The 14,618-nt window shown below is 38.2% G+C and overlaps 1 protein-coding gene across 1 annotated transcript in view; it reads left to right on the plus strand.

The window, feature by feature from the left end:
* Positions 1 to 12,270, plus strand: part of washc5 (WASH complex subunit 5) — a 56,613-nt gene extending 44,343 nt beyond the window's left edge. Inside the window, exons 21-28 of the mRNA XM_052022905.1 lie at positions 446 to 548; positions 4,677 to 4,756; positions 6,213 to 6,316; positions 6,890 to 7,019; positions 7,635 to 7,731; positions 10,438 to 10,594; positions 10,873 to 10,960; positions 11,782 to 12,270. Of these exons, the coding sequence (XP_051878865.1) occupies positions 446 to 548; positions 4,677 to 4,756; positions 6,213 to 6,316; positions 6,890 to 7,019; positions 7,635 to 7,731; positions 10,438 to 10,594; positions 10,873 to 10,960; positions 11,782 to 11,838 (816 nt within the window). The 3' untranslated portion in view covers positions 11,839 to 12,270. The remainder of the gene's footprint in view (positions 1 to 445; positions 549 to 4,676; positions 4,757 to 6,212; positions 6,317 to 6,889; positions 7,020 to 7,634; positions 7,732 to 10,437; positions 10,595 to 10,872; positions 10,961 to 11,781) is intronic.
* The last annotated feature ends 2,348 nt before the right edge of the window (positions 12,271 to 14,618 follow it).

The following is a 14,618-nucleotide window of genomic DNA, read 5'->3' on the forward strand; positions in this document are numbered from 1 at the left end:
GCCACAGTACATTAGAATGCATGACAAATTCCCAAAAGTGGAACATGTCTGATGCATGTATTAGCAGTAACTAGTCATTAACGTGCCTAGAGTCTTACAGAGCTTTGTTCTTCCTCCCCAGCTAAATTGACCCAAGCTGCTGCTCTGGGAGGTTGTGTGACGGGATGGTACATTTGTGCTGTGTGGTCTACTGGACACCTAAATGTTCTTCTTTTTCTTTCCTCATATTTTTCTAGATTGAAGAAGAATTATCAATACCAATACTTTCTGAAATGCTTTTCTTCTGTTTGTTCTTACAAAATTGTATAATTTTTAATGCTCATGTTTATGATTTGGTATAAATTATGAACAGAGTTTTGCATTTAAGCTTTTGAATGATTCAGCCCAAATGACTGAGCCCAAGGAAAGTTTTCAGCTGTCTAAATGCAAATATTTTGTTTTGTAGACTTTTTTGGACATGCTTCATAGAAATGTGCTGAGGGACAAGGCTGTGATGGACACAATTAAGCCCTTCCAGAATCAGCTGAATCCAATTAAAGGAATTGTGGGTGAGTCATTTAGAAAGGGCATTCGGAGGATATATCGCAACAACTTGTACCCTGCTTCCAAATTTGGTTAATTTTGACCAGTTCAGCCCAGTTTATTGATATGGAATACAGTATGCAGCTGCTACCATATTACATGTTCAGTACAAGTGACGGAGGGCAAATTTCTACCCCAACATATTAATTCTCAATGACTGACTGTGGTGTCGAGGGCATAGGGATATACAGTAAGTAAGACTGTGTGAAGGCTTTAAAAAAGATTTTAGTTTTCATCAATGTTACTTGGCAACAAGCCACTCTTGACTTATTTATTTTCTGCCACAATGCAAATGCTACCATTTTACCTGCTTTTTTGAGCCCCAAATTCCAGTGCCTCAGGTTAGTTATTTCTTGCATTGTGCCCCAAGATGTGCATGTTTTCATTGTGAAGAATGGCAAGGCCTGCACAAGTGAGTGCTGGATTTGTATGCAGACTTCCCAGCTTCCCACTCTGCATTGTGGCCATTTGTGAAGGGTGTGACTGGGAAACCTCCCACATTTCAAGAGCACAGCTCCTCCAAGGAGTTGAGCTACTTCATCAACCAAGAAAAGGCAAGTAAAAATAAAAACAATTAAATCAATTACATCCTCTAAAGAAGACTGTCTAAACAAAATTTTAAGGCTATGAAACTAAGCTTCATCTTGTTAAAATGATGACACTGTGGCATTGTGTTTTCTTTTTATTTATTGTAACTTTAACATTTGAATGATTTTGAATGTTAAAATAATAGCTCTGTCTTGCCTATTTGGGAAATTTGAGGCTGGCTTGGAAGATGCATATGAGGTACCTTGACCTTCAGTTGGACCACATGTTTAGAACAGTTACAAAAATTAATCTGATTATTCCAGTTACATAAATCCTGATGTTCATTGTCTCCCTGAATTGTCTTTAAATACTGTTCTCTTTCCTGAGGCTGCTTAGGCTATGATATATTAGCATTGGCGGCTACTTGAGGTCATTTGGGTCAAATGTCCCATTGATAGTTTAAACTGGGGTAACGTGTGAATATAGCTGGGCACTTATGGAAAATGCCATAAAAGCAAATCTCTCAATGACTTGCCACATTGAATTTGCAAACTTTTTGATGCAATGTTTAAGATCCAACCAGGCTAGTTTATTCAGATTTCTCCTCTGAGGATTGATCTTATGAAAAGTGTGGACAAGGATAAGAGGTTTCTGTTCATGGAGGAGTTCAAAATCAAGGCCATAAATGTAAGAGAAGCTGAGGGTGGTTCAGTGCCTTTGTTAGTAGAACTTCTGCCTCACAGTTCCAACGATCCTGGTTCAGTCCTGACCTCCAGTGCTGCCTTTGTAGAGTTTGCATGTTCTCCCTGTGACCTCATGGGTTTCCCCTGGGTTTTCCAGTTCTCTCTCCCATCCCAAAAATATGTGGGATAGTAGGTTAATTGGCCTTTGTAATTTGCCCTTGATGTGTAGGTGAGTGAAGAATCTGGGGGGAGTGGATGGGAATATGGGGAGAATAAAATGGAATCGTATAAATGGGTGTTTGTTGGCCAGAACAGACTCAGTGAGTTGAAGGGCCTGTTTCTGTGTTGTATTAGTGCTGTTTTCCATTCAGTGAATGGTGAACATGTGGAACTCGCCACCACATGAAGTAACTTGCATTTAGAAGAAAGCTGGATGAGGGAAAAAGAGATGCTTGATGTTGGCTGAGGGTCAGGATACAAGAGAAGGGATGTCATGTTAAAAGTCTATAATCAGTTGTTAGGTCACAGCCGGAGAGCTGCATTTTAGTTGCCACAGGATGTGATACTGCAAGTGAGGGTACATAGGAGATTTACGAGGATTTTGGCCGGGTGGAATATTACAGCTGCTTCAAAACTCATTAGGCTGGGTTGTTTCTTTGGGCCAGAAGAGATTTAGTTGAGGTGTATAAAATTGGGAGATCTAGATAAGGTACACAAAAGATTCGATTTCCTTCGGTTGAGAGGTCAGTTACCAAGCTACAGCAACTTAAGTTAATTGGAAGAAGTTATGAGAGAAAAAATAATTTCGCTCAGCAATAGTGAGGATCTGAAACTTGTAGAAGAAGCCCTCGGTACATTTTAAAAAGTATCTGGACTTGCACAATAACCTGCAGATTTACAATCCAATGCAGGGAATGTAATTATCCTGATCGTTTTTGGGTGGCACGGACACAATGAGTTGAATGGCATCCTTGTGTTTTGTAATTCCTTGATTCTAAGGAATAGAAGAATTTGTTGAAATGATGGGAGAGAATAAGGTAGAAGGAGGCATGGGTGGTGCATAGCTACAGGCAGAGATCTACTGTGTCTCTGTGGTGTAAATCTTGTGACTGAAGAAAGCCAGATACATTGAAAGAAGCCATTAGTTATCCACTTCCCTATTTAAAAGCTGTGATGGATTCTGCTTGTATTTCTTATAGGGCATGCCATACCATTGCTAAAAGGTAGATTAGATGCCCAATTTGCCACATTCTATTTCATTACGCTATAAATTTTGGATAATTAAATATGGGACTGTTTATGGAAGCTGCCTCTTACTGTGAGCTTAAGTACAGAGTTTTGAGAGAGCACTAAATTGTAATACTGCCTGGCCTTTTATGTATTTTGCAGTAGCCTGCTGATTACGTTACTGGTCTAAGTAGCCAGAGTTCTGGATCATTGATTCAGAAACACGAGTTCAAATCCCACCACGACAGCCAGGGGATTAAATTAAGTATGTCTGGGCATTTGATCTCATTAACAATAACCATGAAACTACAGGATTGTTGTTTAAAAAACCATTAGTTCATTCATATTCTTCATTGAAGGATACTTGCCACGTTCCTGGTCTTGCCTGCATGTGACTCCAGACCTATCAATTGAGTTGACTCTTGACTATCCCCTCCAGTTCCAGGGCGTTTAGGGATTGATGGTAAATGTCCTCACTGTCATCCTATGAATGAATAAAACTTCTGGTGCTTTGCTGGATCTTTATGTCGAAACTTTGAAGGAATAAAGCACTTCCATCTAGGAAAGTGAGTAAGCAGAACGTACAATCCTGCTTCTTGGCAGGTTACCTGAAGGAATCAGCAGTGTTCCTCCAGGGAGGATCCTGATTTAGATGGTGAACACCAGAGATTATGACTGGAACTGTCAGTACTTAGCCATTTAATTGCCAGCAAGTCCAGGACAGGATATTGAGATGTTTGCACTCGTGGGAGAGCCACGAGCAAGGCAACGTAGTTACAAAATAAGGGGCTGATCATTTAAATCTGAGGTGCAAAGAAATTTCTTCATGGATGGTAGTGAATCACTGGAATTCTTTGCCCTAGAGGGTAGTGGACACCAGATCATTAGATATATTTAAGGTGGAGATAGATAAATATTTGAAAGATTGAGCAATTGAGGGTTATAGGGATCTGGCACAGAAGAATTGAGACTGGACCGGCTATGATTGTATTGAATGGTGGGGAAGGCTTGAGAGGCCTGATGGCTTACTCCTGCTCCTATTGTCTTGTGTTCTCATGATGCCTGCTCAGTGAAGCATGGAAGTCCCAAACTTACTGAACAGATCTGAGTGAGGTATGTTTTGTTATGCAATGCCACTGCACTCTTCAGTATTGCTGAGATTCCCTTCATTTACGCTGGGAAATCAGCTCATTGACACTGGCAGGTTGGATCTGCTGCAGGATTCGTGACCCTATTGATTCCAATAGGGATTGTGAGGCTGTAGGGAAGAAGGGAATGATAGGGCACTTTTTTTTTAAATAAAGAAATTTGTTTAATATTTTAATTATGTGCTTTTAAGAAATTTTTTGCTATTATAATTAACTTGTAAATCATTTTAATCTCTAACATTATTTTATTTTTAATCTTTTTTGCCTTTCTGAATGTGTAACATTCTGACTTGGCCCGCTGACCCATGCCAGCATAATCTGGTCTTGTGAGTCAGTTTACTTGCTGCTTCAGAGAAAACAAAAGATTCAATCTGGTCAGGAAAAAAATTAAAGATACTGAATATGCAGGAAAAGGAATAGGGTTGGGGGCGGTGTGGGGGTAAGGTTATAAACCTTTTGTTTATAGATGCCTTACCATGGGCTATTTTTTCATTCCATCAACTTTTAGCAAATTCCAGCAAAGTGTACTCTGCTGCTGTGGCAAAAACCCAGAAGATTTGGGCATCTTATTTGGATTCCATACTGAAGGTTTGTATTTGCATGATTATTATTATATTGGGATTTCTACTTCACTTTTATTTTCCAGATCTTGCTTTACAGTAAATACTGCAGGACTGTGTCCTTGTTTTGTCAGACACATTGAGATTCTCAGCAACGTTGTGCTTAGACCCATTGACTCAATGATGTAGCAGTTCCCTACAAAGTGACCTCCCGTTATTCTGACTTGAAGAAAGCAAATGAAGACAAAATACTTCTCACCAGGAGCAGATGAAAATAGCAGTCGTGTTGTCCAGCTGCTCATTGTACTTGTTAGACATCCAAAATGTCCATGTAGAGATCACAATACAGGTCATTTGACCATTTTGTTTGTAAGGAAGGATTCTGACCAAGAAATCTTTGCAGTCTTGGAAATCATCTTAATAATTTATGAGAATAGCCATTCCTCAAATGGCATAGAAAGCTAATAGGTTTTACTGATGTGCTAATGCATTCATTACCATTGATGATTTGAGTTTACTATAGACTCCTGAGGAGAGAATGAATGGAATGAAGCATCACTGTAGACATTTTCTACCACTTGCAGGGTGTTTGAAATTAAGGATTACTTTCAGAAAATCCCTTCCTGTGTGTGTTCTGCAGTGGAGCTCCACTGCAGAACTCACACAGGAAGGGATGAGAGAGGGTATAGTTGAAGCTAGTTTGGTGGAACGCTGAGCGAATTGCCACACAGACCATCAGTTTCCAACACATTTTCACAACCTTTGAATGTCTCAAGATGCTCTGTGGCAGGATCAATATTTTTGAATCAAATGCAAAATATTCTAGATTGGAAGGTCGAAAGAAAACTGGAAAATTCTGGAAACAGCATGTAAGGCAGTGCCTGTGGCAAGAAAAACGTTTACTGTTTCAAGTTGGTTTCAAGAAGGTCACTGTGCAGTTGCAATCTGATTTGCTGGGTATTTCCAGCATCACCCGTGAGTAACTGCACTTCATTCCTGAGATTGTTAGGGTATATGCCAGATGTACCAGGCTGCAGACTTTCAGTCCAATTTATCTAAAGGGAAGTAAATAAAAATGGAGTTAAAATGACTTGAATTTTTAGTGTCCAGTTATACAATGTGACTCTGGCAATCCATGGTGTATCACTGCAGCACAAAATTCACCCCAATGTCTTGATGTATGTGTGTATCCAACTTAGTATATGCAGCTTGTACATAAAGTGTAAAATATCATAGTCTGTTTTATGTATAAGATGACCAATTTACTAATGGAATTGACAATAAAGTAAAACAATGGAATTCTGATTCAAGACGATGGAAATTCTTGGCTATCACTTGTTTTGATGAATTTGTGTGCCTTTTCTGATAAGTTAATCTAATTCACACCCGTGAATACTTGTTCATTAGACAAATGCTGCTTTAATCTGTTGCGTTGTAAATTTATGGGATTGATCTAAGTAATTTTGCCCTATTTTGATGTGTAGGTGGGCCAGATGCAGATATTGAGACAACAGATCGCAAATGAACTGAGTTACTCATGCAAGTTTGACTCTAAGCACCTTGCAGCAGCACTGGAAAATCTCAACCAGTAAGAGCACTTATCATCTTGGATGTTAAAAAAAAGTTTATGGATCACCAGACTTCAGTCCTCAACAAACAATGTGTTATTGGTATATGAAAGCCATCAGTAGCTCTGGGATATATAAAAATATATTATTGATAATGGTAATTGTCATGTTACCACTGAGTTATTTGCAGGCATTAAAATCAGTAATTGAATGTTTAGTTTGTTATCTTCAATAAGTCCTAGAATCATGTCTCTGGACACTTTGGATTCGGCATACTGCTCTTGAAGTGTATTTGCTGCCATTTTGAAAGGCAGTTGCAACTTGGGTGCTCACAGAGTTCTGCAAACAAAAATGCAATAGATAACCAACTAATCCATTTTGGTGGCTTGCTTGAGGGATGAATGTTGAGTAGGTTATTGAGAAAATTTCCTGAGTTGGTTTGAATGGTGCCATTGAATTATTTACATCCAAATGATCATGTAGAAAGGGCTTTGATTCAAACTTCTTTCAGGAGGGGAAAAAACATTAAACAGGTATGTCAAATAGCATATTATTAAAATCTTTCTGTGACATGGAGTTTGTTTTCTGTATAGAGCGCTGTTGGCTGATGTTGAAGCACACTATCAGGACCCAACATTACCATATCCTAAAGATGATAACACACTGTTGTATGAAATCACAGCTTACATGGAGGCTGCAGGCATTCACAACCCTCTTAGTAAGGTATGTTTTGGAGGAGAAATAATTTATTGAGTCAGTAAATAGCCTCAACATTTGGCTCTTTAAATTGGGTCAGTTCAAATTGGGTCACCCAGTTCCGCATTATACTGTATATTTTGTTTCTGGGGTAAGCTCAATCATATGTAACTGTTTAAAAACTTCTGGTTTTGTTACAAAGTTGCCAGCAATTGATTTTACCGTATGTGGTCTATTGCAGTAAAATGTTTACACCTCTTGCAGTTCTGTTACCTTACTTCGCTGCTCCCTCCCTCCCTCCCCCCATTTAATTTCTGCATCAAGGAACATATGATCTGGTCCAGCACAGGTTAGAAGTAGAACAACTCTCACTTTGTTCAAGCTTAAGGTACCAAATGCATCTGTAAGTCTTCTGTGTAATATATTTTGTTACCACATCAGTTGTCCTTGTAACTTCTTCAGGTGATCAAACTGGGGCTGACTCTTTTTGACAGATTGGAAACAGTTTCCAGCTGCAGGTCCACACCCACTTGAAATTAGATTGTGACTCCACCAGTCTGTGCCATCGTGCCTTCAGTGAAGTAAGCTGTCACACAGATCTGACTCTCATGTTTAACTTGAACTGTATTCTTTTGCTTCCAGATTTACATTACCACAAAGAGACTGCCATATTTCCCAGTGGTGAACCTCCTGTTTCTAATTTCTCAGTTACCAAAAGTGCAGTATGTTAAGAACCAAGGTAATACACTGTGTGAAGTTACTGCATGTTGCATATAATGCACAAAGTACATTTGTAATCTAGGTTTTGAACTCCTTTTAAAGAAACCTGGGATTTGAGCTCTGAGGAGAAACCAGAACTGGATGCTTATGATTACAGAATTTTAACTGTTGGTCAATTCTCTTCTTTCTAATTTACTTTTTCTAATTTATTCCATCATGTTAGTGCTGTGCATTTTCTAGATAAGCCTTTTGTGTTCAAGTTTTAATTATCTGAGGATGATCTCCAGTATTCCACCCATTGGCTTGCTGAGAATTCTTGGCTTTCTTGTGTGAGTACAGCTAGCAGACAGAATTTGGGGGTAATTTCATCGAATCAGAATGTCAACCACAGAAAGTGGTAGTCTGCTGCATTAAATCTGTGCCACTGTTTCAACTCACACGTGCTATCCAGTGTTAGTTCTTCTGCTTGATGCCCTTGTTCTTCAGTGCTTTGCTTCTAAGGAAAACATATGAGCTTCCAGTTGTGCTTAAAAGAAATTGTGAAGTGAAATTAGATGCCCACTGAGAGCAAAACTGGAGGCAAGAATCAACCTTTGGCAAGTCCCTCCCTAACTTTTTGGTTCCAAAACAGAAACAATTTTGCATAGTAGCTGCAAATTCCCCTGTAACAATAGGAAAACCAAACAGGGCAGGAATTTAAAATTAAAATAATATCCAAGAAATAGAGAACCATTCTCTCTCTCTCAGGTGTTACCTTTTGAAATGTTAAATAGAGTGCACCCTGTCCATCCCCAGATTTTGCCAACTGCTGGGTGACCTAGTTGAATAGTTGCAGTAAAATACAATGCATGAAATGAGTGCTCTTTTTAAAACAAAACTTCTCAGTTTAGAGTTGAAATGAGCATGAAAGCAGAAGACTTGACTCTCACAATTTGACAAAACCCAACTGGAAGCTAGGAATTTAAAAAAAATGTCAGGAATATTACTCGGGCAGCATATGTGGAAAGATAGTAACTGAGTTAATGTTAAACTCTTATTTTGATGAATGGTCTCACTTAGAGAGAAAAAGACCTGCCTTTATTCCTCCAAATGTAAATATTTAATTAGCTTTGCAATAATGTTAGCACTTTATTATATGTGGCAATGATGCTAAAAAAGATTTATGCCCATGGATCTAAAAGTTCTAATGAAATCTCAGCAGACCTGAGTCCTTGAACAAGACAAGGTCTTATCTGCAGATAAATTGTTGTAGAAGCAATTTTGCATGCTCCTGTTTGAACCGAGATTCTTATTTCCCTTTCAGTACAGTTTCACTAACTTTTTAAGACAATGACAGCTTGAACCTTGTTTCACTTTTAACTCTTCTGTTGAACTGACATCTGAGTTTGGAACTTGAGAAATGAACCAACATAAAGCTGCACAAAAGTGAAAAGAGTGTCTTTTTTCTGCATTTATCCATGTTTTTGCTTGTGCAGATAAACAATAGGATTAACTTGTCATGCAGGTAGTGGGAATCTTATTCCTAGTAAAGCACTATTTCCCGGTGCACATAATCGACTGTGTTGGATAAGGGGATGATATTTAAATACTCTGTTATTCCCACTCAAGTATTTATAATCCATGTCAATGGACTCGAAGAGAGGTCCTAATACAATCTGTCGAAGTTAGCTGATCATACAATTCAAGTAGGAAACAAAGCTGTGAGGTGGATTTGCAGGCTGCTAAGTGATATGAACAAGAGCATGACTGAGTACAGTGTGCAGAAGTGCCTTATCCAATTTGGTCAGCAAACAGATATTTAATAAAAAATAAGAGAGGGAAATACTGACATATGGAGGGACCCAGAGTAAACCTGCAGGTCACAAATAAGTTAGAAAAGTAAATGCCTGTGTTTGTGTGTGTGTGTGGGACTAGGACTAAAATCTTACTGTAATTGTGTAGGATCTTGATGAGACTACATCAAGTGTACTATGTACGGTTTCCCCTCACATATAGAAATATGCTTGCCTTAGAGTGTAATGCAAGTTTAATAGACTGATTTCAGACAAGATGGGGTGAGATTGAGTAGACGAAGACTTACTTCCTAGAGTTCAGGAAAAAAGTGGTGATTTCATTGAAGCATAACATTCGAAAAGTGCTTGATATTATAGATACTAAAATTCACCTGGCTTGGGAATTTGGAATCAAGAGTCTCTACTTCAAGATGAGGGATGGAGTGCTTATGCTATATGAGGGGACACTACTTAACTCAAAGGGCTTTGAATCTTTGGAATTGGACAGGAATAGATGCTCAGTTGTTGAGTGTGTTCAAGCTGGCATTCAACAAATTATTGGTCATTAAGGGATTTGAGATAATACACGATGGTGGAGTCAAGGTAGAGAATCTGGCATCTTATTCAATGGCAGAGCAGGCCTGAAGGGCTGAATAGCCACATCCTGCTGTTCATCTCTTATCTTCTGTCCTAGTATGTTAATATATCAATATCAGGCTGAGAAATACATGTGATGAACTTAAAGGCTGTTGAACATGATGTAGGTATAATATTAATTAAGTAATGCTCATTCAGCAGGTATTGAGCCAAAGTTGTGAACAAAATACATTGTCTGCAATTATTGTTAGAATATTGCAGAAAATAATTTCTTGTGTGCGAGAAGAAAACAGTTTTTTCCAGTTTTGAAGTATGTGGTGCTTTAGGTTAATCCGATCTTTCTGTTCTCTTTGCAGGAATGGTGTGTAAGAAATCCACAGATCCGATAGACTGGCCTCCACTGGTCGTTGGACTTGTCACTCTTCTGAAGCAGTTCCATTCGCGTTACACTGAGCATTTTCTGGCCTTGATAGGCCAGTTTGTTCGTTCTATAGTGGAACAGTGTACCACAAGGTAAGAATCATTGTAATATCTTTGGCGTTGTGGAAGAGACGTTCTGAAAACACTTGACTTCCTGAATGGCTTAATAAAACACATTTGTGGGTTTTTATCCCCTATTAGAATTGCTGCATTCAAATACCATAAACAAAAAGAATTTGTAGAACTGAGGCTGGCATTTGTGCTCTTTAATAGATGTGGTGTTTACAATATACTGTATGTATGATATATATAGTCTCTGTAACTAAATTGTATGTCCTTAATCTATCCATCTTTCTCTTTTGTTCATTTAGTCAGAAGATCCCTGAAATGCCTGCAGATGCCGTAGCTGCCTTGATGTTCTTGGAGAATTATGTTTATTATACTAAACTACCCAGAAAGGTAGTGAAACACTCATTTGCATTAATGGTGCAATGCAGCAGGAAATAATTACCTTACAATTAAGATAATAAGCCTTGAATTATGGACTTTAAAGACTGCTATTGCCTTTCTTATTCTGTCTGGGTTCTGGTGATTTAATGCAGAATAAGTTATAATTTTCAGTACCAACACAAATTTTGAGAGATCACAGAATAATGGGTTATAGCACAGAAAGAGGCCACTTGGCCCAAGCAGCCCCGTACAAAAGCCATTCAGCTTGATCCTTCCCCCAGGACACTGAAATCTTGTTTCCTTTCAAGTATTTATCCAGTTCCCTTTTGAATGCCATGAATGAATCAGCCCACTGTTAGCCTTCCAAATACATTTCAGATTTTAACCACACGTAAAGTTTTTCCTTGTGTCACATTCGCTTGTTTTACCAATTACCATCATTGAGTGTCCTCTGTTCCCACTAGCAGGCAGTCCAGAAACTTTATCACCAAGCACTCTCTGGATAATTCTTAAATACCTCCTGAGATCCTCTCTCTCCTCCTCTGCTCCAAGGAATACAACCCCAATTTCTCCACTCTGCCTGCAAGCCAAAAATTGATCTCTGGAAACATTCTAGTAAAACTTTTCTGCACTCCTCCTGAGGTCTTCACATCTTTCCTAAAGTATGATTCCCAGAACAGGACCACACATCAGCGGTGATCAAACCTGTGTTTTGGATGCAGCAAAATATTTAAACATGCTGACAAATTGTCTTTGCTTTATTACTCTGGTGCTGATGTAATGAATTTAAGAAAATGAATTGACTAACATTGTTACTTTTTCCTTGCTAGGTTGTGGAAGCACATGTCCCTAGTTTCATCTTTGATGAGTTCAGGACGATTCTATAATGTTGTCTGAGATGAAGATATTGCTCTGCAAGGAAGTGAAGCAGAGTATATACTAACATATATGAAATGCTGGAAACTTTTGCTAATAATCCTGCCTTGGCCAGTACTAAAGCACTATAAGAGTGAAATTCTTCCCATAGAGAATTTTAATTAAAAAAAAGTTTGTGAATATAAAATTCATTTTTGTACATGTAATGACTAGGTAACATTATCTGCTGAATCCTCTAGGTAGAAAGGTGCAGCTATAAAACTTGCATAACCTAAGTTTTGTTTCTAATAACATGTAAAAAAAAGTTTACTTGAAGTATTAACAAAAATGTAATGCTGTTAATGTATTGCATTCTAGTGAATTGTAAATTATCAAAATTTGTTTGAAATATTACTATTTGTATTCAATTAAAGACTGGAACTTCAACAAATTTGAATGAGATTACCTTGTTGAAAAAGGGAAAAAGTTGACCTCACTTTTACACAAAACAATTTTGCACTAGGAATGTAGGTGATTTTTGACAGTACATATTAGTCATTAGATGTTAGTCATAAAGTAATGCCTACCCGAGCTAGAACCACTTGCCTGTACCTCTGGCATCAGCTACCACTTTCTCTGTTCTTTCTGATTATGCTATGGTGTTGAAACATTCAGTGGTTTTCCAAGAATTTTTGTGGCATAAGTTAATGAACTGTCCCACAAACAAAACTCTTCTAAAGGGAATTTTGCTTGAAGAGATTTCTTTTTCTTTTTGATTTGATATGTTCACTTGTAATTTAGACAAAGGCCTTGAATTTAAACGAGGGTCAAATAGAACTGAACATGACTTTTAAGTTTAATCCATGACTGATCTGTTGCTATTCAGAAAGTTGTTTTGCTCCTGCATTAACATTTGTTAGTGTAGGTTACAAAGGGATATCATTAACAACAAGTTAGCATAATGTGCAAAAAAAACATTAGTGCAGAGGACACTCTATGCATTTGAAAAGTGGGAAAAAGCTGTTCAGTTATTGTAGGAGCAAAAATTGTATTTCAAATATCAGATTGAATCCTGGGTAGAGACTTGCTGGTGGAAACTTCACAAAAGATGCAATGAGTTCAAAGTATTAACGATGGGACTTTAAACATGTTTATTTGCTGCGAATAAAGGCCTTTTGTAGATCAACCACTGGACTGAGGTTGAAGTTGGTCTTTGTAGTCAAGAACTGTTGATTTTTCATCTGTTTGGCTTTATTTTTTCCCCATCTCCTCACCCCTGAGTCTGTACTAGTGTAGCAAGGAAACATGGTGGATGGATAAAAGAGCGAAGTCAGCACTAAAACTAAAGAAAAAAGCATTAAAGGAGAGGATGATAGAAAGAAAAGTCAAAAAATTAGTTTGAGAATTAAAAGAGCAACTGAAATAATGTATTAAAAAATTGTATTCTGCAGAAACCACTGATCGAAGTTTATCTTGTGCATCTACCAGATTTTCTAACTGGATATAATAGTAAAATTATTGATTAGCTATTGTATCTCTGTAATTACCAGTGTGAATAATATGATGAGCATGAGATAAGAGGAGATCAGAAATGATCCAACAATATTTAAATTAAAAAGCCGGGATGGAGAGGATGATGGCAGTTGGGCGGCACGGTAGCGTAGTGGTTAGCGTGATGCTATTACAGCGCCAGCGATCGGGGTTCGATTCCCGTCGCTGTCTGTAAGGAGTTTGTACATTCTCCCGTGTCTGCGTGGGTTTCCTCCGGGTGCTCCGGTTTCCTCCCACATTGCAAAGACGTACGGGTAGGTTAAATGGGCGGCGCGGACTCGTTGGGCCGGAAGGGCCTGTTACCATGCTGTAAGTAAAATTTAAATTTAAATAACAAAGGGAAAATATATTTGGATTGGATCTGTGCATGTTAAAAGTTAAGGAAAATGTAAAAACTCATTGTAAATTAAATGATGAATGAAGATTAACATAGCTGATGTGATTTCTCCATTTGAAAAGGAGTAAAACAATAGACTAGTTACTGTAGGCGGTAGATAAGATGCAGGTAGTTGTGCTTTAACATGCATTTCTATGAGGCAAATTGGTTATGATGTGATTGATGGATTAGGGAACACTATTTGCATTATGCAGGCTACATTGGTTGTAGCGGAATTGGGAAAATGTTTTAAATCTGTGCTTTGAAGGCAGCCACAGCATGTTCTGCTGCAACGTGACCTTCTATAAAGTGGCATTTCTTAGGAACATAATTATCGCAGAATTACCTATATTGAAGAAACAAAGGACTGCAGAAGCTGGAATCTGTAATCCTGACCCGAAACATTGACTGCCTGCTTTTCTCCACGGATGCTGCCTGGCCTGCTGATTTCCTCCAGCATCATAGTATTTTTACCTGTATTGAATATTTATTTGAAAATATAATTAGAAAAATTCCCAAATGCTGAAAATAATAGTTGTCATGGATTTCAAAAGTGAACGTGCTTTTGATTACATTAAAAAAAAGACCAGAGCAGTAAAGATTCACTGATACGGATTTGCAAAAGTTTTTGAATAGATCTCTGCATATTAAACCAGTTCCTGAAATTAAGTTGGGCAAACAGAAGGGGGGAGGATATTGGCTCCAAAAGAGAAAAAGATAAATACTCAGATGGGGGGGGGGGGGGGGGGGGGGGGGAGATAAAAATTGGGGTTCCGCAGTGTCGGTGTGGAGGTCACTGTTGTTCACAATTTACATCAGTAACTTGGAATCGTGCTTCCACTTTCTGTCCAAAATTTGCAGATGATTCTCAATCGGGGATGGGAA

Source organism: Pristis pectinata, chromosome 9 (assembly GCF_009764475.1).
Source record: "Pristis pectinata isolate sPriPec2 chromosome 9, sPriPec2.1.pri, whole genome shotgun sequence".
NCBI classification, from domain to species: domain Eukaryota; kingdom Metazoa; phylum Chordata; class Chondrichthyes; order Rhinopristiformes; family Pristidae; genus Pristis; species Pristis pectinata.